The sequence below is a fragment of the Emydura macquarii genome, unplaced genomic scaffold (assembly GCF_026122565.2).
Source record: "Emydura macquarii macquarii isolate MOO-44397 ecotype Brisbane River unplaced genomic scaffold, CSIRO-AGI_Emac_v2 contig_499, whole genome shotgun sequence".
In the NCBI taxonomy this organism is placed as follows: domain Eukaryota; kingdom Metazoa; phylum Chordata; order Testudines; family Chelidae; genus Emydura; species Emydura macquarii.
Genome location: NW_027130636.1, coordinates 11,739,316 through 11,764,148, shown reverse-complemented (window position 1 = coordinate 11,764,148; position 24,833 = coordinate 11,739,316). Strand labels below are relative to the sequence as shown.

The following is a 24,833-nucleotide window of genomic DNA, read 5'->3' as shown; positions in this document are numbered from 1 at the left end:
TAGTTCCATTTGTCCTTAAGTCTAGGGTTATTCACAACGATGTTCTTGAATGGCAGGAGATGCAGTCATTTACACTGTATGTTTCTGTCTATTAAGTTAAGGATAAAAATAAATATGTTTGGACTGTAATTTCTATACAGCATGATTCCCTCTTCTCTTTGAGGAGTCTATACAAATGAATCATAGGTCACAAAGTATTTCCCTTTCCTCTCTAAAAACAAATAAACTGTAGAATGAAGAAATTAAATCATTTGTTTATATTTATTACACAATGAGGAAGCTTCTTGCTATTCAACTTTAGAATTAAGGCATGCCTGTGAATTATGAATATGCCACTATCTGCAAAACAAACAGAAAGAACCTCTTCCACTTTCATATCAGCATATTTTAATAGAATGGAAAAAATAAATTATTATCCTGTTTAAAAATAACATGTGCAGTCCAAAGAGCAACATGGTCTCATAGAAATGCAATATATACCTCATGTTTTCAAAATAGATTCTTTTCAGTTAAATGCCAACTGAGTGGGATAAAGGTGTCATTCCTACACTGGGAACATCACAATTGAGAAAAATCCCATGATAATGATTTTTAGGTTAGGAAAAGTAATAAGGCCTCCAATTCCCACACGGGAATTTAATACAGCCTGCACCACCTCAAAGTCTTCACCGGTTAACAAAATCCTAGCAATGCACGATCATTTCATGGTCCTTTGTATTGTTGTGATTGTACTGGTAATGTCTGCTCTACTACTTCTACTACCTTATAAATGATATAATTAATACTGATGTTATACTTTGTGACAAATATGGCAATTTCTTGCAATAAATTTAATTCAATGAGGTTTTTCCAGAATAAATATCTTTCTATTAAATAGTAAGATTATGTACTAAATGAGAGTCCTCAGAAGTATCATGAACTTCAAAGGACTATATAGAATAATGGGTCAAACAAGAAGAGACTTTGGGACAATGTCAAGTGATTTGCCTGAGGAATGCAAATTCCCACCTCCAGTTATGCAAAGACCCAGCCTTGGAAGCTACGCCCTGAAGAAGGGACTATGATCTGCTGATTCACTGTTCCTGGACACTGAAGATCAAAGGCCCAAACTGTATAAAGTCAAGTCTAACCCATTCATGGGAGTACTGAGCTAGGGCTATTATGAACTTGTAACCACAGAAAATCCCCTTGGTGGGGTTTAAAAGACTGACTCTTGCCAGAGCCTTTGCTGGAGTTGGGGTGACCTCTGGTAAGTTTACTAGAATGTGTGTAGGTTCCTTCATTGTTTTCAATATTTTTTTCCTGTAATGCTTTCACCTTGCTCAGAAAGAGCTGTATGGTAAATTATAACTGCTGGCAATTATGTTGTACATAGCCATCAAAGATTAAGCAAAGTGCAGATGCTGGCCTGTTAGGAATATTACAATGTAGGTGGAAAACTGTGCAGTCTGGAAAGGAGGGAGAGAGATGCATGTCTCCACCCAAGAAAGGTGACAGCTGGGAGGCTAAAAGTGGGTGCTCTTGGTAGACCACCGATGGGAATACAAGTGCCCTGAACTGTGGCATACTTTTCCAAAACTTACGATAATGACTTGAGGATCCATGAAATTTCATTTTACCCAGTCCATTAAATGTAGCTGACTACACTGGTTATCAGTTGGCTACACTGGATTTATGGTGTTTAGGAAAAAACCCAATTGGTGCAAAACAGTACATAAAGTTATTAGTAGAACTGGTAAAAACTGACTCCCCCCACTTTTTACGGTTAACAAATACCAAGTTTTATTAAACTGAAGTAATTTTGTATTGATTTATTTGTGGAGTTAAGAAGGCAAGAGCACCATTCAAAATGAATATGCATTTTGGAACACACCAATTCTTTTCAGTGTTTCGAAGACACACACCCTTCCCTATACTTACTTTATATATCCATGATTTGGAAACACTATTCAGGACACAAGTTAGACATGTGCTTAACTTTACGCTTAAAATAAACACATGTTTAACTTGTGTCCTGAATAGCAGACACTTAAGTTCTTACCTGTATCAGGTATCCTATACTTTATATACTAACCATGAGCCTGATTCACCTTTTCATTGAAGCCTATGCAATTAGTCACACCAGTGCAAGTGGGAATCTTAAAACAGATTTCTTTCCTTTGAACCTCTCCATTGGACTTTTCTGTGGAAGGGGATGACATTGGTCCTAGTGACTTGGACTATCAATTTCAAACACAAAGGAGTGCCCATTAATTCTCCTCTTGTTTGGTTTTACTGTTCTGGGAATATATTGTAATGTTGAATGCAGTCAGTAAAATGGGTATTGGTCTGAGAAGGATTTACCATTTACCAAAGAGTAGTTGACCAATACTAATTATTGCCGTCACTAATACGAGTACTTGGACTGAAAAAACAATCTGTATCTCTCTCCCAGGGTGCAGACAAACAATAGCATTTGTCAAAACGGTCACTTTGTCAAATAATATTTATGGGTTAAAGTATTCACAGATAACTTAGTTTGATTAATTTGGGATGTTAATTTATACCTTGCCAGTAAAAAAATAAAGTGGTCTTACTCATTCACACATTTTCAAGAGATAGAATATAATTGGTATCCTATCAAATACAGTCTATTTATACTGCAGACCATTTCAACACTCTGCAAATGAATTATTTATGTAAATGGCAAAAGTATCTCTCAGTACAAACCTAATAGAGATAATTCAATCACTCTCCCTTTGAAAGGTAGCATGGCAGTCTTTAATTCACCTTTTAAAATCTATTTCTTTAGGGGTGTGGGAAAAGAAAAATTCCATCTGATATTCATACATGCTTTCACAGTTTGCCAAGCATGACAGAATATTTCCATGGTCCCGCTTGGATGTTACTCTGTTACTCTCTAAATGAAAAGATCAGTCAATATTGTGAAATGAAGGTGCTCTCTGCTTATTAATTAAATCTTGATAATGCTATTTTTAATCCAATTGAACCACAACATCTCCCAATACATTTGGGAGGAGGGGGAGAATGACCCTTATTAAACACTACAGGTTTTGATTTTCTGTCTCTGTTTTAAAAGGCTGTTTAGTCCTTCAGCATTTTAAAATTGATATTCCAGATGATGGACTACATCATGATTTATTTGTTAAAACAACTTTAATGTCAAATGCCTTTAGTTTTAAATTCTGGAGAGCACTATGGTATATGATGTCATCTTATTGCTTATGTGTGATCTGGCTGAGATATATGTTCTTAAAACTCAGTGAGAAAGCATTTCTGAGACGTATTCAATATCTGAACAGATTATTGGCACTTAAATAATAATAATGTAAAGTAAAGAAAACAACTCCATAATTAGAACCTCTAAATAGTTCTTCTCTCTCCTGTCAAATTCTAATCTATTAGTTCAGGCAACGAGTTCACGCAATGAGACTTTACATTTCACTTAATACTGAAACATGCCATTTCCCCCTGGATATTTTATTTGATCATCTCTTTAAAAAATACATTTTATAGTCAGAAACATGTTGAAAAGAAATGCTGAGATACTTGAATAATTTATTCATGTAAACTGTACTGAAAAATGTACTAGGCTGTTATATTCTCTTATTATTAATGCATATACTAAACCTGATGTACAAGCAAAATGGAACAGCGTCTTGGGCTTTGAGTAAAACATCTCTGAAGAAAACTGGAATGAGCTTTTATCTACAGTCCAGTGGTTCTCAAACTTTTTGTATTGGTGACCCCTTTCACACAGCAAGCCTCTGAGTGTGACCCCCTGGCCTCAGTGGGTGTGCTCCTATTGCCCTGGCCCCAAGCTGTACCTCTGCTTTGCTGGTGGGTGCCCCACTGCCCCTTCACACCTGGGCCTCATGGGCTCACCACTCTCCTTTGCCCCAATCTCTGCAGTCCCCTCTTTCCTTTAACCCTTGCACTGTGCCCCTTTCACCCCTAACCCCTACACTCTCCCTCCTGAGTCCACCTGTGGAAACTGACCTGCATGCTCAGAGCAGCTGATATTGCTGCCTGCTTCCCTCTTGAATGCTGCACCTCCACAGACACCTAGGGGACTGTGGGGGGCCGGGGGAGAGTGAGGAGCAAAATCAGGCCGGGCTCCCTGCAGCCAGGTCACTTTCCCCACCTGGATTGCCTAAAGGGAGGGCAGAGAGCAGCAGCTTCTGATGCTTGCCTCACAGCACAGCACAGGTGGGGAAAGTGACCTGGATGCAGGGAGCTCTGGCGTTGCTCCTCACAGCCCCCTGCGGGGGTGCGGAGGAATGCTGGAGGTAGATGAGCAGTATTTGTGTGTTAGTGCTCATCCCCCTCCCCACATTCCTCTGCCCAGAGGAAGCAGCGAGGTTCAGAGCCCCATGCCTGGTTCACAGCTCGCGACCTAACATAACCACATCGTGACCTCTTTAGGAGTTGCAGCCCCAGTTTGAGATCCAATGATCTACACATTCATTCTCATTTAATAGTGAGCAAATATGGACTTTCACTTTATTTCATTCACAGGCTATATCATTCATCTTTGAAACTAGTTGGCATTTAAAACACTTTCCATAATGCATGGGATCTGCCTTCTACTCAACTGATACCTCTAGAGATCCTTCCTGTACACACCATTATTAAGGGATTTATGATAACATCATTTTTCACTCTTTAGAGCCTTCAGTAATATTTATCGTCTGCAAATTGGTTTTTGTTGATAAACTAAATAAATACATATTTAAGTAGCTTTCTGAAACATGTATTATTCACCCAATAGGCTGGGAGAGGTTCTTTCAGGCCTACTATATAGTAGTTACTTAGAATATATAGTGTGAGTCTCCTTTCAAAATACTAAATATGAGCTGAGTGAAAGCTTGTTATAGATTGAGTTGCAGAATGAAAACTTCATTGAGATTGATAGGTGTGAACTCACTCGTCAATTAACATGACTGTAAGGATAAGCCCCCGCCTAAGACAACAGAAGTATGTGAACTTGCCCAGGATCTTTTTCTGAGTATTTTTGGGTAGTTGCGTGGGGGGAGGAGGAGGGTGAAATGGGAAAGAGAGTCAAAGACAGCCTGAAGGAACATCTGAAAGTATAGTGTCTGACCCTGGAAAAAGCCAGGGAAGAGATTTTGGGCCAAGGATGCAAGCAGTATGGGTGGCAGGTATCATAGGCCAAGGGAGGCTAAGCCTCCCCAAACAGCCAGGTATGGCCCTGCCATGCTCTGCTCCAAGGCCCGATCCCCTCCTGCTGCATCCCACTCTTCCCCTGTGGCCCCAACTCAGGTGCGTCTCCTCTTCCCATCTTTTCTCAGCCTCTCCACAGAAGTGGGTGGGCCATCCGGTGCCTGAGACTCAGTGTAGCTAGGGCTGGCACTCGGGTCATCCAGCACTCCAGGGCTGGGGCTGCCTGGCCAGGCTGGGACTGCCTGGGGCTGGGGCCCCTGCTGGTCCAGCACCAGAAATATGATCAGATGGGGCAAAGCTCCTCCAGCTGCAGTAGGAAGCTTGGCAGGGCTCTGGTGAACAAAGGGGCAGGGCCAGGGGCTAGCATCCCCACACAGGGGGTACATGCATTGCCCATGGCAGGCAAAAAGTGTGTTCTGGTACTGTGAGCAAAAGAAGCTGTTTCCTGCTGTTTGATTCTTTCTGCATTTAGAGACACAGGGCTTTGTACGTTCTTTGTAAATACACATAACTACTTCAAAGAAATATCTGACTACCACCGACTGCTCCTCCCAAATGGAACACCTCCAGGGCCCCCAAATTTCACTAGCTTCTCAAGTTGAAAAGGCCCAACGGTATCCTGCTTATGTGCTTTTTAAAGATACCTAAAGCACTTAGATCAAGCTCTAGATGACTCACTGCCCAAATAACATTCTTTAACCATACATACCTAAACAAACACGTTTTTTCAAGAAAGGATGCTTTTTGTTTTTTCTATCCTCTGTGGTAAAGTAAACCCAATCCGGATTGTGGTTATTTTAGTCTAGGTTATAGCCAAGGACATAGGGTATTTGTATTGTTCTTTTAAACAATCCATGAAAATAGATGCTGATAAAGGAAACAGTAGCCTCCTCCTCCTCCTCCACAGAAGACATCTTAGTTCCACCTCCAAACCCTGTTGATCTTCAGGATTTGCAGATGGCAAATACCATCCATGGGGAGACAGTGGTGCTGCACATCCGCCCAGAGGACACTGGAGCCTTGCTAGCCACACCCTGACTCTAATGGCTTCTTTCAGGATCCCCATTTAAAAGAATTTTCTCCATGAGGAGTGGCATCTGCATGCTGAATTACCTTTTCCGAAGGCACTCTGTGCAGACAGTGAGGGGTGGGGAGGGGGGTAATGGACAGAGCCCCGCCTTGTAGAGAACAGTCTGCAGGGTCACAGGTAGATGGTAGGGTACCATGGAGACATCTAGCCCCGCAGTCCCACTTCCTTTTCTTCCACCTGTAAGGGGTGAGTTCTGCAGGCAGATGTCTATGGGACAATCTGGGTCAATGATACTTATTGGCATCAGGAGTTAAAAGTTGTAAATAACCAGTAAATAGGCCATAATAACAGGCATTTTGTTTTGGGGGAGGAGGTTTTGTTTGTTTGTTCATTTAATAAGCTCTCATTTTCCTTTTATTAAAAACACATCTTCTTAGTTGCTGAGAGTTAGCAGGCAAGACAGACAATGATGCTACATTCTCCAATTTCTCCTGACTTCACAGAGAAAGGATGCTTACCAAAGGAATTTCATATCTGGGCCTCATCCCACCCAGTTCCACAAATAACCAAAGTCTTGTCCGTACAATATGGTCATTCCTAAAGAGAGAATACTAAAGCTATGATTTTATTCAAGGACTCTGTGTAGACTATAACCCATATATTAAACAAATAGGTTACTCGGTAACATTATATATTTTGTATATGAACTCTTAGAAATTTTCTATTTAACCTCCCATGTTATGGAGCTTGGCTATACATAAATATAATTTTAGAAACAATATTACGTGAATTGGCTTACTCCTTGAAAAAAGCAAAGTGCTCCAATTAAAGATCTTCTTGGTAATATAATAATAAATTAGATCGTATATCACATATCTTTGTACTTATATATAATCCTCCCATGAATAATTTAAATAATAAATTCTGCCCCTTTGGAAAATAGAACTCATTCCACTGAATTTGTTAAATGTTTTCATTTCCAGAAACATGTGCTTGGAAATAAGGCTATAAATTTAAAACCTTGCTATTATCTCTTCAGGTATTAGTTATGCAAATCCTCACAAACAGGGTTAGCAGAGACATTTCAGATACTTGGCTATTTGCTCCCTTTCTGGAGAATATTCGGAGGAGGTGTGGGAAGGGAAGATTACAATTTTTTCCTGAGATTTAACTACTCCTCTTCTGAAACAGAATATACATGTAGCTTCCCATTTTGGGGCTTTGAGAACAAATCTTTAAATAAAAGACTGGATATAGCAATGCAGATGTTAAGAATTATAAGCTCCCCTTTTGCATAAATTGGTGCAGAGGGAGCAGATATCTGCCAAAAATTTGGATCACAGTGCTGGCTATCAAATACAGGATTACATTTAAGACCAGAATGCCTTGATCTCCTGTGCTTTGTGGGCTTTATCCTTAAATTGCTGAGAACTCTGGCCCCAATCCCGCAAAGCAAGTAAGCAAGTACTTCTCTTCTTGAGAACAACAGTGGTGCCACTGAAGGGAAGCAAGCTGCACTGTGAGGGAAGTAAGTTACTACAACCCTGGAGAGAGTGCAGTCTATTCTGTCCCTGATGGTGGCACATGGGAGAAAGAAGGCTTGATTGTGAGGGGGAAGACCTGGGACACATCTCCTGCTCTCCTCGCAACTCCCAGAGCTGTGATCCAGGCAGCAGTAAGGTAAGATTTTGCCTCGCCACCACTTCAGGGTGCAGCTGTGTCAGTCCAAGACACAGACTTGCCCTATATTTGTTAAAACACTATTGGAAGTACTACATGCTCCTTTTCATCTCTTTGATAAATATCTAGTCTTTATGTCTCAGTTCTCACGTTGTAACCTGAAAATATTTGGATTCCCTCTTTAGTAAGAGGTACATAGGGAAAAAAGAGCTCCAGTAATATCCCACTGGGATAATGACCTCTCTCACTGTAAATGATATTTGCTGCTTCTTTGAAGACTTTACATCATTTGGCAGGTCCTTCTTCAAAGGCTTACTATCTCTTAAGGTGACATTGACATTGCCTGAGCGGGTTCCTTTGAATACCTCACCAAAAGAATGTGACGTTCAGACAGGCAATGGACTGTATTCAATTTTCACATGATTGGGAAGGTGCTTTACTTGAAAGATTTTTGTTCTGCTGAAGGGCCAGAGTATATAGCAGAGATAAAGGCTTCCCTGCTCCTTCAAAACTTTCATGTTATATTGAGAGAATGTCTCCTGAAAAACATAATAGTCATTCATGTGGGAGGCCCTATTCTAATTCTAAATGATGCTTTTGTTTAGCTGAGATGGAGATAGCTATGTACGCAGAGAGATATATATACATGATATATATACCTATCCTCCCAAATCAGTGTTATACGCTCCTCTGAAGACTAGGGCCTAGAGCTCCATAACTGCAAAGAGACAGTGAATGCTAGTTTGTTTAGACCAGAAAGTGGCAAAGATTCATATTTTGGCACCTTCTTAGTTTCTGTAAAATGAAAAATGTTAATATTTTCATCCTTCTGTTTTTATAATAAAAGATAACTTTGTTAAATTACACAACCCAAATATTATGCATTGTCTCTTGACTTAAATGGTAACTGCTGGCCATTTAATTACATAGCTGGAATTATGTAGAGACAGACTCTTTATATGTTAGGTACCATACAGAGACAAGTTAATTAAGTACCTGTTATACCTGCGATACAGTCAGAGAATAGTGTTCTTTAGTCAGTAGATGGCATTCTTTCAGTGCTAACTACAACCATGCTAGCTGTGCTTTTAGGAGAAAGTGAGCAAGCATTAAGGGTCAGATTCTGTCCTCTTTGGAGCTACACTAGATTTATATTGGTGTCATTGAAGGCAGAATTTCTCCTTAGTGTCTAGATTACTTTTAGTGAAAGGCAAACCTTGGAAGGTTTACAGATTTGGTTAGCCTAAATATCCAAAAGGTCTAACGCTTATCTAAAGAGTTCAGCTGGTTGAAATTTTGCTACTGAAATGTTATTCTACAGATAACAGCTTTTTGATCAAACAGACATTTTCATGAAAAACATCCCATTTTTATCAAACATCTGGGGTCGTCATAAAAACAAAACAACAACAACTGAAGATTTACCTAATTTTGGCTGCCAAGAATTGAAACAAAAAACAAAACAATGGTTTGGGGGTTTTCAGCAAAAATTTAAAAAAAAAATTCAAAGTACAATTTTTAATGAGATTGAAAGACAATATTCATCCACATTTTTCATGGGGGAAAAAATACATTTCCCAACCAACTCTACTAAAGTGCATATACCAATTTATCTCAAACCTTTTGGTTTGGAAATCTTGCAAAGTGAAAATTCTCGCAACATTTATAGAACCTATGGCTTGATCAGAAGGAATATTGGTAGGAAAGCAACCTTTTTTGCACTAGAAGTACAGAGATGAAGTATGAACACTAAAACTACGATTACAAAATTTTACCTTGATTTCTCCAACATCAAAAGAGTTTGGGGGCTTTTTTTTTTTTTCCCCCCACTTCTTAAATTATTCTGTTCACAACTGCCTAGTTATGGTCAGGTTCTCTTTTTGACACCGAGTGATTTAATCACTTTGTTCTGTACAAATAATATACTGTATTGTCTGCAAAGTTACAACCCTGAATTTGTGAGTAAAGACTTACTTTTCTGAGTATTTTCAGCTGCTACTTAGTTTAAGAGTTAAGTTAATTAAAGTTGGCTCTAAGACATCTTTAAGAAATCCCTGTAAGTGCCACATTTTTACAGTCTGTCCAGCAAACAAAGGGCTCATTACTGCCAGTTTAAATTTCCCAAATCACATCTCACTGAAAACTCTGGAAATGGATACATTTGAAGATATTGTAATTAAACCATATTATTAACTGTTGTATATAATTGTTATACTCACAGTGAAAGACAGTTCGAAAGTTCAAGTCAGCCTTGAGCAGTGTTGCTGTTACATTAGAGGTAAATTCAATCAATCACCACAGACCCATACAGTTAAATTTGCATGCTGCAATTATCTTGGCTGAAATGAGTCAGTGCAATGAGGGAGTCACTCAAATGTGTAAAGAATTTTCTTTGGCTGATTGCTTAGTGATTGTATACTGACCCAACCGGAAGCACACTGGAATGGCAACATGCCCCTTGCTCTGAAAAACCATTCCTAACCTCTTCCTCTTTACACTTTTGTCTCAGTAGAGTCCCGTTAGATGCTGCTGTCCTTCTCTAACCAGAGTTTTCAGTCGCTCACCCTCTGCGGGTATGCAGTGATAGTAAACCTGTTGCCACAGGGAGGTGCTTCCTCTCCAATACCCTGTAGGTCCCTGCAATAGCTCAGGGCAATGCTTCTCTCCACATTATAATGGTGCTGCCCTGACAAATCTACCTAGGGTGACCAGATGTCCCGATTTTATAGGGATGGTCCCGATATTTGGGGCTTTTTCTTATAAAAGCACCCATTATTCCCCACGCCTTTCCTGATTTTTCTCACTTGCTATCTGGTCACCCTAAGTCTAGCTGATAACCTGCTATCAGAAGCCTCCAGCTCTGCCCACTGGCACCATCCCCCCTTCCTGCCCCTCCAGCTTCACCTCTTTTTTCCTCCCCTCTTTTCTAACAGCAATCCCCAGCCCTACCCCACCTTTCTTCCTTCTGTGCCCTCAGCCTTGTCCTTCAAGCCACTCCCTGCAATCTCCAGCAGTTCCTTTCCCTCCCTAGTTGCTACATACCAGGAAAATAAAAAGACCCCTCTATACCTATCTCTTGTTCAGCCACTTTCCCTGAGAGCTCCCAGCTCCTTCACCCCTGCTCTTTCCCGACCTCTTCCTCACCCACTCAGTCCCACCCCTTCAACGCGCTCAGTGAGACCCTTGAGTCAGCTGTGCATTTTTAAAAAGTTCCTGTTTTTCATTAAAGGAAACCAAGGCAGCACCAGAGATGAGAACCCCTGACACAAACAGCACATCCTTTCATGAAGGAGGAGATCTTAGTGAAAGTGCCCTGCTGGTGCAGGAGCTTTGATAATAGTTTAGTTTTTGCTATAATGTCTCATTGGAATAGTTTTTGTGTCCTCTTAAAGTACAGCTGTCTGGGCCTGATAAGACATTTATCAAAATCTATCAAGTGCACATAGAGATAAGAAGAATAAGAGATTATAAAACCGTGCATGTGTATTATACAACTGAGCATCCATCCCATTAGGTAATAAAAAGTAATTATGACCATATGTTTATAGGTCAAATTGGTAGTAAAATTAACCCTGACCAATAACTTCCCCACACACCATTAAGCATATATGCATCTTACATATCAAAGGGAACAAATGACATGCTGATTAAGCCCTTCCCTAAGCCATCAAGTACAGACATCCCATAAATCACAATGTGTACTACTCCAAAGGATAAGATAAGGTCCTTGGGGTCCAATTCTAATCTTAAATACAGGACTTGCAAGTATACCCCATATACTCTATCTCATAAAATCAGGCACTGCACATGCATGAGCTACAGTTTTTAGTTAGATGACCTTTTCTCTCTATGCAACTGAGATTAGAATCAGGTATAAGTATTTACAACATCCCGTAAAGGTAGACCACACTCTTCAACTGAAGTATATTTAAAATACCTATGTTTAAAGAACCATCTCAGAATCTTCTGTAATTGCCATATTGTTATCAGTACTCTTCAGGTTTATTACAAATGTCCACAGCAGCAGAACCAAGCTTTAGACAAACATTCCAAGGAATAGTTCTGATCAATGGCCTCAAGATCTTTGTAACATCTCACAGGAAATAAATATTTCTTAAGTCTAGCTAGGACTTCATACCCTTTACTCGGTTTTATTTTATAAACAGAAATCATGGGACATTGCTGAGGTCTTTGATAATGATGTATAAAAGATTTTTAAAAATAAATAATAGAATATGTTAACTTAAATTCACAAAGCTAAAGTTTGTCATAGAATCATGGAAGATTAGGGTTGGAAGGGACCTCAGGAGGTCATCTAGTCCAACTCCCTGCTCAAAGCAGGACCAACCACAACTAAATCAGGGCTTTCTCAAGCAACACCTTTAAAACTTCTAAGGACGGAGATTCCATCACCTCCTTCAGTGACCCATTCCTGTGCTTCACCATCCTCCTGGTGAAAAAGCTTTCCTGATATCCAGCCTAGACCTTCCCCACTGCAAATTGAGACCATTGCTGCTAGTTCTGTCATCTACTATCACTGAGAACAGCCTAGCTCCATCCTCCCTGGAATTCCCTTTCAGGTAGTTAAAGGCTGCTATCAAATCCCCCCTCATTCTTCTCTTCTAAAGACTAAACAAGCCTAGTTCTCTCAGCCTCTCCTCGTAAATCATGTGCTCCAGCCCCCTAATAATTTTTGTTGCCCTCTGCTGGACTCTCTCCAACTTGTCCACATCCTTTTTTGTAGTGGAAGGCCCAAAACTGGACGCAATACTCCAAATGCAGCCTCACCAGTGCTGAATAGAGGGGAATAATCACATTCTTCAATCTGCTAGCAAGGCTCCTACTAATGCAGCCCAATATGCCATTAGCCTTCTTGGCAATAAGGGCACACTGCTGACTCATATCCAGCTTCTTGTCCACTGTAACCTCCAGATCTGCAGAACTGCTGTTTAGCCAGTTGGTCCACAGTCTGTAGTAGTGCATGGGATTCTTACGTCCTAAGTGCAGGACTCTGCATTTGTTCTTGCTGAACCTCATCATTTTTCTTTTGACCCAATCCTCCAATTTGTCTAGGTCACTCTGCACCCTATCTCGACCCTCCAGCATATCTACCATTCCCCTCAGCTTAGTGTCATCTTCAAACTTGCTGAAGGTGCAATCCACCCTATCCTTCAGAACATTAATGGAGATGTTGAACAAAATCGGCCCTATCACCAACCCCTGGGGCACTCCGCTTGTTACCAGCTGCCAACTAGACATCCAGTCATTGATCACTACCAGTTAAGCCTGATGATCTAGCCAGCTTTCTATCCATCTTATAGTCCATTCATCCAACCCATACATCAACAATTACTTTGGAAAAATTACACTGAAATTATTTTCAGATATAAATATATATACTCCCTATGTGTACGCAAACACATCCATGTGTACTTCCTTAATGGGAAATAGAACTTTGCTCTCTTCTTAAAGTTTTCATAGTTCTGCCACTTAAGAAACATAGTAAAAACTGCAATAATTTAAACTGCCAGTACATATTTTGACATGCAGAATCTATAAAATAATGTAATTTAAAGAGACACATACTGTGCAGTTTTCGGCCTTCACACTACAGTTATATATCTGGCTTTTGGTTTATGCATCTCATATTCAGATTTATTTTTCCAAGTAATTATTCTTGAAACATGACAGAGTATGTTCTGAACTATGACCTTATATTAATATTTACATTTTATTTTATACCTTTTTCCTCTTCATAAAAAGCAGACACATTCTGGCTTTATAGAAAAGATACTGAAGTCCCTGAATGGATTAGCGTATCAAATGTTTTCTCACACACTTTTCATGATGATGACTAAAAGTATCTGTAGGGTGTGAAGACAGGATGCACACAATGTGAGAAATCACATTTACACTACATCTCTCATACCAAAATCACATTTGAGGACATAGCTAATTTATTATCTGAGAAAAGGCAATTCTCTAGGGCAGACAACTATCAAAGTGAATCTACAATAGCATCAAATAGAGTGGGACTCTTCTATTCCCTCAAGTGCCATAAACCCATTCATTAGCACATAGGAATTGTTCACTTTCATGTAATATTTCCATCTTCATTTAGGTTACATTAAGAGAATGCCAAAACTGGCAAAGTGAATTAATAATTTATTTTGAATTTAGTCTACATTGCACACACTAAGATTTTTTTTTAAAAATCACTTCTGTTATCTTGCTGATAAAAAATGCAGTGTATTAAGAATTTCAAGTAACTGGCTACGGGTTAAGATAGCACTAATATGTTATTAAGTGAGCAGATTTGAAAAGCTAGGCTACCCTAAAGATAATCTGTATTTTCAGTGTGTATGAATCCATTTCATACATTAAAAGGCACCCTGGGGCAATGCAGTGTAGTAAAGCTTACATTAAGTTTTCTAAATTGATAATTAAGATGATCAGAAATACTGTAACAGCAAATGATGGGCAATAAAGTAAAAATTCTTCATATAATCACTGATCTGTTACATTTTATACAAAATAGGATTGTGAAAAATACCCTATAAGGTCCCAGTATGAATATACATTCCTAAAATGTAATACTTATGCATCCTATATTCACAGTTCATGGCAACTGTATCTGTATTCCCACTCCAGAGACCAGCAAGGGTACCCTGTGCTTCCAGCTCCTTAGCAGTCACCTCTCTTGGGCGGAGTCACGTGTCTCCCGCCCTCCTCACCAAGATTTTTCTAGTTTGCACCGTTCCCTGCCTACACTGTGATATTCCCAAAAGCTAGACTGCCTATACAAGACAGCATCTGCACTTGGCTCACTCTTCAAAGGTTACGTAACTGACAGCAGTTATAAGTGACCACATAGCTCTTTCTGAGCATGTATATTTATTCTTAAGATGAAAACACTCCAGAGAAAAGCTAATAAGCTTGCCAGAGATCACCCCCAACTGCAGCAGGGGCTCTGACAGGAGTCAGTCCTTCAAACCCCAGCAAGAGGTTTTTTCTGTGGTAACAAGTTCATAAAAGCTTCCACTCAGAGCAAGCACACCTACTTTCATCTCCCAAATTTCATCTCCCAAATTTGGGAACAGGTAATTAGCAGACAATGGTTCTTGTCTCAGGGCATAATGTCAAAAGGCAGATTTTTTGAATAACTGGGGGGAGGGGAAGAAATTTGCATTCCACCTCTCCCATGATATTTCCCAAGAATTCACTTCATAGGCATTGTCCCAAAAGATTGTTCATGTCTGCCACATTGTTCAACATAGTCCTGTTACCAACCAGGCCCATAATAATACATAATCTTTGCCTTTAATACAATGGATTCCAAAGATACTTAAACTTAATTCAATAAGGTTTTCTAAGGATATTGCAGGAAATTGCTACATTGGTCATGCTGTATCAAATTTATTTGACTACTATTTCATTTTAAATTAACGACCTTTTTGTAAAATAATCCATAATTTAATCCATAATTGTCTAAATAATTTTGCTGTTGACCAGTGTACCTTGATATTGAAAGTTGATAGGTAGGATTTATCAAGGTACAAATTCAAGAACTACATTTTTAAATCAAGTGGGATCAATAGAGATCAGACATTCAAAACTTTGATATGAAAAAGTGGCTGTGACAGGATCATTGTGACTTGAAAACCATATATTTTCATCAGAACTCAATGCCTCTAGCATGTGTGAGCACCTGAGATGTAGGAGGTCTGATCTACTGGTCAGAGCATGAATCAGGTCTAATGGTAAGAGCAGGCATCCAGGTTGGGAAATGGAAGTGGGGGTCAGAGCTGGAGTCAACTGCCAAGTACCAGAGCCATGGAATTGAGCCAGAGTCAGGACCAGGAATCGAAGCTGAGGATTGCAGTTGGGCTCAGATACCTAATGTTAAGGCCAACAGTCAAAAGTCAGAGCTGGAGGTCAGAGCCAGGATTAGTAGCTGATAGTCAGGATCAAGATGAAAGGGCAGGAACTGGAAAGAGGCAAGGATCAGGTCTGGAACAGGAGCAAGGTGGGAGCTAGGGCTAAGGAGCAGGTCAGGAGCAGAGCAGGAATCAGGAATAGGGTTGGATCAGAACTGCAGGAGAGAGGCAAGTGCAGAGTCCAATGTGGTAGCAGCAGAAATCTGCACAATTGCTCAAATGGCCAACCCAGGTCACTTCCTGGCTTAAATAGTGGTGTGAGCCAATTACAAGGTCACAGGCTTTGGGTGCTGCAACAGAACTTCCTGTGTGGCCTGACATTCCAGGTTTAGTGAGATGCTGCCTCACCCATCACCGTTAGTGGTGACAAGGGAGTGTCAGATATCCAGGGCCCCCATATCCCTGGGCTCCATACAGTTTCATGATATTATAAAACCAGGGATCTCGTTTTCATTAAACAATTAACAGTTACAATAATATATTTCAAAATGTTATCCATTAAGATAGTATACAATGTTTTAGTGATTGAACACAGAAATGGGGAGTTAGGAGACCCGAGTTCTGCACCTTGTTCTCACGCACACTTGCTGTGTGACCTTTGGCAAGTCATTTAATTTCTCTGTGCTTCAGTTTCTCAAACGGTGAAATGGGCACGGTGGTTATGTATAATAATGTGGCAAAGGGAAATTCCAAGCAGACTTGCAAGCTTTCTATGTTACATATCCCTTGAATAAGCCTTTCCAACTGAGCTGTTCCACTGAGTTCTTTGGAATGTGGACCAGACCCTAACTATGGTTCATCACTTGCCTCTTCATTTACAGGAATTTCATTGTTATTAGTACTATGCTCTCTCCCCTCATCACATCCAGCATTGTCACACCTTTCCTCTTGCTGTAAAAGGGTACATCTACACTGTGCAATTAAAAACCCAGGGCTGATACAGGCATGTGGGGTTTGGGCTGCAGGGCTGAGTACAGTATAGACATCTGGGCTGGGGCTGGAGCCTGGACTCTGGAGTCTAGGACTCTGAGAGGTGGGAGGGTCTCAGAGCGCAGGCTGCAGCCTGAACGAGAACAGCTACACCACAGTTAATAGTCCCACAGCCCAAGATCTGCAAGCCCAAATCAGCTGGCAAAGGCCAGCTGGGGGTGTCTAACTTCAGTGTAAACATTGTACCGAAAGTGGCCTCCTGATGCCATTAATTCTGCTTTAGAAATTGGCCAGCAGAAATGTCACTAGAAGGTCATAAATCACCTTCTTACCACCCACCAGTCTCTCTGCCATAAACTGAGCAGAGAGGAATGCTGCAAGCCCTCTTGAATTCAGGCACTTACATGACAGTGTAATCTACCATGTCCTGAGGCTGAATGTATTTCAATCATTGGACAAGCTTCAGGATACTCATAGCTATGGGTCTTATCTAGCACTCCCTCAGAACAATGAGGAACCCTTGACATAAGACAAAGGGTCAGTGGCTGCAAGCAAATAAATGCAAAACGTTTAATGTATATGGCTATGAAGTAGAACTATATATATATATATTTTTTTTTTCACTGTTATATGTTAGTGCAGCTGTCAAATACAAGAGTGCACAAACTGTTGTTTCCAGGTGAATTGTGAGTCATTTTTGTAAAATTTAAGAATTGTAATATGCAGATTGAACAGCTAGTACTGTGTACATTCCCTTTCAAAAATATGGATGGTTTAATTACAGCTTTAAATAATTAAACTGCTTTATCATATTGACAGTCAAAGCACCTGAAAGCCCTGATTATTATGTACTGTAACTGCAGCATATCTATGTGCTGTCACACTGTAACTTCAATGTGTCCTACTAAATTAGGACCATAGCTCACACATGATGAAATAACGTGATAATCCACTTTTCTTGTCAGTAAATTGCAAAATGTAAGCACTGCAGGCCATTAACATTTGATTAATTCATATAGATAGGGCCCTGTGTATTTTACAATTCTGCAGCTACAAAGATAACCAAGAAATACACCCTTGCCACAGAATTTGCACAAGGAGCTACAAATTTTCATTGCTAGGCCTGATTGTTGCCCCCCCCCCCCCCCCAAAAATAAGAAAAAAATCTTCCAGACATGGAATAAGTGGAAAACTGATATAGAATATTCTTTCTGAGCCTTCAGACATTCAGAAACAATAGCTCTAAGACAGGTGTAAACTGCTTCCCTTCCTCTAAATGGGTTAATGTACATTTATGGATTACAGTTTAAATGCCAATGCTCATTGTTTCAGCAACAAAGAAAAATCCAGCTTCTGTAAAATATCTATTCATTATATCTAGATAAAAATAGCAAACAGTTGTCTAGCTAGAGACACTGGTTAGTGACTATTGTAAAGAACCACACAATTGTTTTCTTCTAACATGGAACAAGGAACTTTTAGTAGAATTAGGATAACAATATTCTTCCTGAAATTTCTTTGTCTCTGATTCATGGCAGATTTTCTACCTAAAACTTTCCCCATTCTGTTCCTGCTTACTATCCTGCTACAGTTTTAAAGAAAAATACACATCTTTATACCTTACACACACACACTACATTTAAAGTTGCTTCTGTCATTGCTTGTAAATGGGAGGAGAAAAACTACATCAATCATTTCCCCCTTGCCAAAAAAAAATTAAAATGCCTCTTGAATGTCCAAACACTAAATTGACTTTCTGGAAGCCAAAAAACCACAGATGTCCCCTACCCAGCTGCCCAAATCTCCAACTTTGCCTGACAACTTCCATAATACGGTCTTGCATATTCCATAAAAAGTTCAGTGTCATAACTGGAAATCAAGGGACAGCACAAAATAAATGCAATACAAAAAGAAAGAAGAAGAATGGGACTGATTCTATTATTCACTTTCATATTTAATTAAATATTGAATACATTTTTTTCCTGAAGCTCTCAGAGAATTTCTACATGAAAACTTCAGAAAAACAAGACATCTTGATGTGGACTTTTGTTCCAGCTTGCTGCAGTAGGAAAATAGCAAATAGCACCTGCTTGTGCACATTCTCTATGTATGGAACTCACATTGACTCTCATAGGGCTTCATGGAGAGTTTGCTAGAGCTGATCCATAGCGTGTTCTGTCTCCATTGTTTCCTAATGCTGTCTCTGATTGTAAACAATATTTAATTTCCACTGGCTTTAATGGGACTAAAGTTAAATCAACACCGATTGCTTCGAAAATCCCACCCTGTAATAAAATTACAATAATTTTATATCACTGCAAAAAAAAAAAAAAAAAAAAAAGTACTGCAAATGGCAGCACACACATCCTGATCACTGAAATTAAATGCAAAGAGGGGTATTTCTGAATGCAGCTCAATGCCTCTTTAAGGGTCATAGTAGGCTTACAAAGGCACAAAGCAATATTATAGCAATCAGTTGGCATAAGAAGAGTTTTCAGTCTCAAGTAGTGCACAGCACAAAATTTAATCCATTTGTCAAGATTTGTTGTTAACTGGGATAGTACAATTACATTAAAAATGCCTTAAATTGGAATCTGAAAGAACATTTGCAGCACTTATCAGCACCATTGGCACATTTTTGTGCTGGCAATGGCTGGTTTGAAGCAAGATGCTACATACAATGGATCAAAATATCATTCAGAGTAAGATAGAAAAATGGTAAATAAACTGTGGCAGATAAGACATTAGAGGGTTAGAATATAATAGACTCAGGGTGCTTTAGATGCTGCAGAGGCTGTTTGAGACATGGAATGATTTCTTCTTAGTCACAGGATTAGCATGATTCATCTATCATTTTTTTCTTACTACTGGCTGTGTAGGATGCAAGTTAGGTGTTTTCTAATTTTCTGTCTGTAGGAGGCTTATTAAGGATGTATGCACAGTGCACTGCAGGCCTGCATATCAATTTGTGAAGAAGTAGTTATGTGCTTAAGAAATTCTTCTGAGCCTCAAATAAAATGAATAATACAGAGAAGGGTAATGGGCAGTGAAATTTTACGCCACACTCTCTCACCAATACACCACAGCATTCTAGGGTTCAAAGGATAGGTCAGTCTCCATATCAATTCACTCTTTGTCCTCTCTGCTGAGTCTGTCAATAAAGATGCCTTTTTATGATTTTCATGATATGAACACCTGTCCTCTAGGAAATTGTCTTAGTCTACTTTCTAATTTCATAAATGCTAAACAGCCATCATACAGTAACAACTTTCAGCTACTACTGACAAAACTCATCCAACCTTCTACCCTGGATACGAAAAGCTATATATCAGATTTCAATCCCTTCTGTTTTGCCCTATGATAGCACAGCATGCATAGCTGCATATCTTGGAAAATCAGCTAAAGTACTATCAGACACATGTACGGTTGCTTACTTTCCAAAATAAATAGAAATGCAGTGTATCAAAGGACAAGGTTGTGTACTCTCAGCTGTAAGATCCTATTCTACATAGTAAATGAATCAGTTAAATGTAAATGGAGGCGTACTCAACACCAAGCGTGTGTGTATAGGCAGACAGAAGGCTTTATGTGTGATTCATTTGAATAACCTGCTCTACTTCTTACTATGAACAATCACTGTTTTCTGTATGATAAAACTAAACTTGAGGCTGTTTTACTACAATTTGTGCATCGGACTCACTATGGATTATTCAGAGCAGCTTATCTTGTCTTGGAAAAGAAACAATTTTCTGCATCTTTATCCATTTTTGCCAATTTAGAATGACTACATCATGCTCCCGGATCCTGCAGTGCAGCTATTTTTGCAGGGACTCAGTAAAGGTTTTGCCAGTGGGCTACAGGACTAGGCTTAATATGAGAAAAATAGTAAAAGACAGAAAATAATTAGACTTTGAATTAAAAAATTCTTGTATCTCTGGCTGAGAGGCCATCTAAGGCAGTGCTTTTATTTTGTTAATTTAGGGAAAAAATGTCTTTGCAAAAATGTCTTTGCAAAAGTTTGCAGAGGGTGCTGGAAGACTAGAGGGAATAGCAACAAGGGGTGGATTTACATAAATGTGACCTTTCCTAGTTGCGAAAGTCTCCTGCAGTACAACAGTGACAATAGTAAATAAGGTGTCACAAGAAGCTAGTCACTCTAACCATAACAATCTTTATGTATACTTTAAACTTACCCTGTTGTTTCAGCACGGAAAAGCACTAGAAAGTATATCGTGGGTATCATCCTACAGTAGCAGAGCAAAGGAAAATGAACGAGGTGATCTAATAAGTCTCTTCTACCATTAAAAAGTTTTTAAGTAATAGGGTCCCCGTCCCGCACATAAGAACTTTCAGCCCATCTTTTATGTTGGTTGATGCCTGATACTATAAGTAAATTTGGAGGGCATATTTTAAGTATAAAAATGGTTCTCTACTGACAATCTGGTAGATAGTTTTGCACTGAGCACTAAAAATGCAAAGAGATAATACGCCAATTACTACTTTGGATTCCCTTCTAATGGAATCTGCTCCTGTAGAGATTCCTTCAGCTGAATGAAGCTATTCAGCTCCATCCAGAGACGTAACTCAGAGGATGGCCATGTTAATCTGAAACTTTCCCTAAGGACTCATTCAATTGTCTCTAGATGAAATTCTCAGGCATCTTCAAGATACACATCATGGAACATGCACTTGTAGCTAAATAACTGGAACAATGTGAGGCCAAACTGTCTGCTGGGGTAAACTGTCATAGCTTCATTGACTTCACAGAGAATTTGGCTCATAGTCTCGGGCCCTCATTCACCCCTCGTTGGACATGCACTTGTACTTATGCAGTTTTGATTTATCAAGGCACTCTTATTCGGCTCCGCATATTGTTCTGAAACAGTACATATCTAAGAAGAAAGGTGTACCAAAGCAAATGGAAGGTAAGCACTCTTACAGGGAGGAAATGTTAGCATCAAAATATGAACCTGAAGAACATACATGCCAGGTAACCATCATCTATGTTAATCACAAGCAAAAATATGGCTTGATATGGAAAAAAAATTCAGAGTCCAGTTAAAGATATACAGTATTTTTGAACTAAGGAGGAAAATATAATTGGAAAGCTATTGCCATTTCTATATTTCCAAGTGTGTCTAATTTTTAGCCTCATATCTGAATAAGTGTGGAAATGATAGAGAGAAAGCATATGAAGAAAAAAATCACAGAGTATAGTAGAGATAAAAAAGTTCTGTCAGGCTGTTAGGTATCTCCCTATCAGTGGAGGATTGTCCTGTACTGCACATTTTCCAGTGCTTTGTCATGGCTAAGTTACTGGAATTTCATACTATATCACTTATTCAAAGACACTGTTCCGCCCTCTTCAAAAGATTAAAAAAAAAATCTGCTCTAAAACAAGAAAACAAAGAAGCACACAAGATTATTTTAATTCAGCTTTCCAGATCAAAATGGTGTACACAGACTTTGACTAAGCATTGAAGATTTTAGAGATATTCATCCAAATGTATCTTTTATTTACAGTATCAATTCAATTTCAGGGCAATGATTTATAAATATTCCTAAAGCACTCACCACAATAGTATCAAACTAAATCATATATACAAGACCTTTAAGGTTCACCAATCATTAGTGCAAATTCATCCTTCAAAACATGTTGAGGCTTCATTTCAAGTATACCAGAACTAACATCTGGATTCCAGAAGAGAAAAACAAGTGCTATGTCCATTAAATGGGTTCCTGGTACATACATTTGACAATCAGGACACAGAATTTGAACAGGAAAATAAGGGATTACACAATTAGCATAATGCTATACCTGTATCACGAACTTTACATTTGTTCTCAAAAACATTTGATACAAAAACTTGGTTTAAGCAAATACTAGTCTGTAAAAATGTGTCTTTGCATCATCCCTATCTTGACTGGAATGAATAATTCTCTGGCGGGCAACTTTCAGCTAATTATTATTTTCTCCACAATGTGTTCTTCATAATCAAGAGAAATTAAATACAACAGCAACTGAAAGTGGGAGTCTGCAGACTAGGCAAGAAAAGTCAACAGACATCAGCAAGTACTTCAGGTCAGCAAAGTACTTATTGGAAAGGTCTAAATCAGTTCTGTTGTACTGACAAAATAGGCTTCTGACGGTGTATGGAGGACTTTTCAGGAACTACATGTAATGCAATGCCGCTGCATGTGTTGTCAGCAGTGGAAATCAAACCCAAAACCTCAGGACCTAAAATCACATGCTTCTATCTGCCCAAGGTAAAAGACCATTAAGTGCCTGTTACATATGGATAATAAAAGGAGCCCAAGTACCTGATCCAGCTTCCAGTGAAACTCTGCCGGGCGAAACGTATCAGCCTGGTCAAAATCTTTACGCAACAGAAACACCAGACGACAATTGTGCACGTAAAGTGCATAGTGGTGACGATTCATTTCTAAAAATATATAACAAATAAAGAGACTTACAGCACTGAGGAGTCGTAATCGGTTTGTCTAGCTGAATTTGCCTCAGATAAAAATTCTGCCTGTATAAGCAACATGCATTTCAAATAAACCAAAAGACATAGCATTCTCCTTTATTTCAGAATCAGACCTCATCATGGGCCAAATGGAAGCTGCGGTACTTAGCACCCTCCAGGATTAGGTCCTATCCATTTAGTTTATGGATTATTGATGTCAGCACAGTTTTCCAATTAATATTTAATCTAACTGATTTTAATTAACACTTAGCACTAATTTCCCAAACCTAAATCATAAAAAATTAAAACTAATTTTCCCATTTTATCAACAACTCTCCACAAAATCCTCAGACGTGTTTCAAGAAATGCAGAAGTACTGCAGAAGCTTACACTGAGGTCGGCGACTACCCAACTAAGGAATGCATAAAACTTTCAGACACAATATTCAGGATTTATGTCTCCCTTTCAAAATATATTAACTGATGGGAAGAAAAACTCCACCAACACCACTGTGATCTCTGCCAAAAAGATTTAAAATAAATAGACTCACCTGTCTTGTCAGAGTTGCAGAGAATGGTTTCTTTTTCAGCTCTCAATCCTGGACTAGGTCCATGTTTCATCCACATAGTGATAGTGAATTGATCAGTTAAATTCTTTGGTACTATTCCATCAGGAATTTTAGCTCCTTGTTTTCCATCAAACTTAAAAATCATGTCATTGTTGTCTATCAGAAGCCCAGTTGTCCAGTTAGTTGCTGCACTAGGAGTGGGTAATAAGTCAATGGCACCGGAGGACGCTCCTGCAGATGATATATAAAGAAGTAGTGATGCGAAAGCTATTCAGTTAAATTCACTGTAAGCCAGATTCTGACACTTGTCAGCACATTATTCCACAAATGGTCCCATTGACTTCAAAGTCAGAATACCTTTATATGGTACCCACAATAACACAACACACATTGTACAGAAAGGCATATTAGAAAATGTTTTAGAGGTTTTGTTTTTGATTTTGTGGGTTTTTTTTTTTTAAATTGATACTCTTAATGAAATCCCTCCCCCAATTATATTGGTCACCCTGAGTACAACTTTACAGGCACTAGGGGGAGCTGCATGTCTTAGAAAGTTCACATTATCTTGTGTTTCACATCTGGTATATCAGAAACTACCAAGGCAAGAAGCAAATGTTCTGTGTTCCACTAGAAAGCTCAAAATCTCCTCCCCCCCCCCCCCCCCCTTCTTGCTGGTCTGTGTATAATTCATGGTGATATGTCGTGATACAAGATTTTATAGGCATGAGTTTGGGATGACTGCATTCATTTCCTTCCATGGAAACATCATAGAAATTCACAATGATGGTAGAATGTTAGTAGTGCTAACTCTAGAAAATAGGTAAAGATTCATATCACGATAATATTCTCTTGTAGTCTTAAGGTAAAACACTCAGGCCCCATCTATACCTAATATAAATTTTAAAAAATTGTGCCCTTTGGGATGCAGTTAAGTTGACCTGACCCCCACAGTAGATGCAGCTAGGTTAATGGAAGAATTTTTCAGTTGACCTAGCTACTGCGGTGGATATGCTACAGCAACAGAAAATCCCCTTTCA

At 39.2% G+C, this 24,833-nt stretch overlaps 1 protein-coding gene across 1 annotated transcript in view; it reads right to left on the bottom strand.

Annotated features, from left to right (window-relative positions):
- Window positions 1-24,833, bottom strand: part of CLSTN2 (calsyntenin 2) — a 367,428-nt gene that overhangs the window by 57,355 nt on the left and 285,240 nt on the right. Inside the window, exons 7-8 of the mRNA XM_067538949.1 lie at window positions 23,779-24,027; window positions 23,083-23,204 (exon numbers count right to left, since the gene is read on the bottom strand). Coding sequence (XP_067395050.1) covers window positions 23,083-23,204; window positions 23,779-24,027 — 371 coding nt within the window. The remainder of the gene's footprint in view (window positions 1-23,082; window positions 23,205-23,778; window positions 24,028-24,833) is intronic.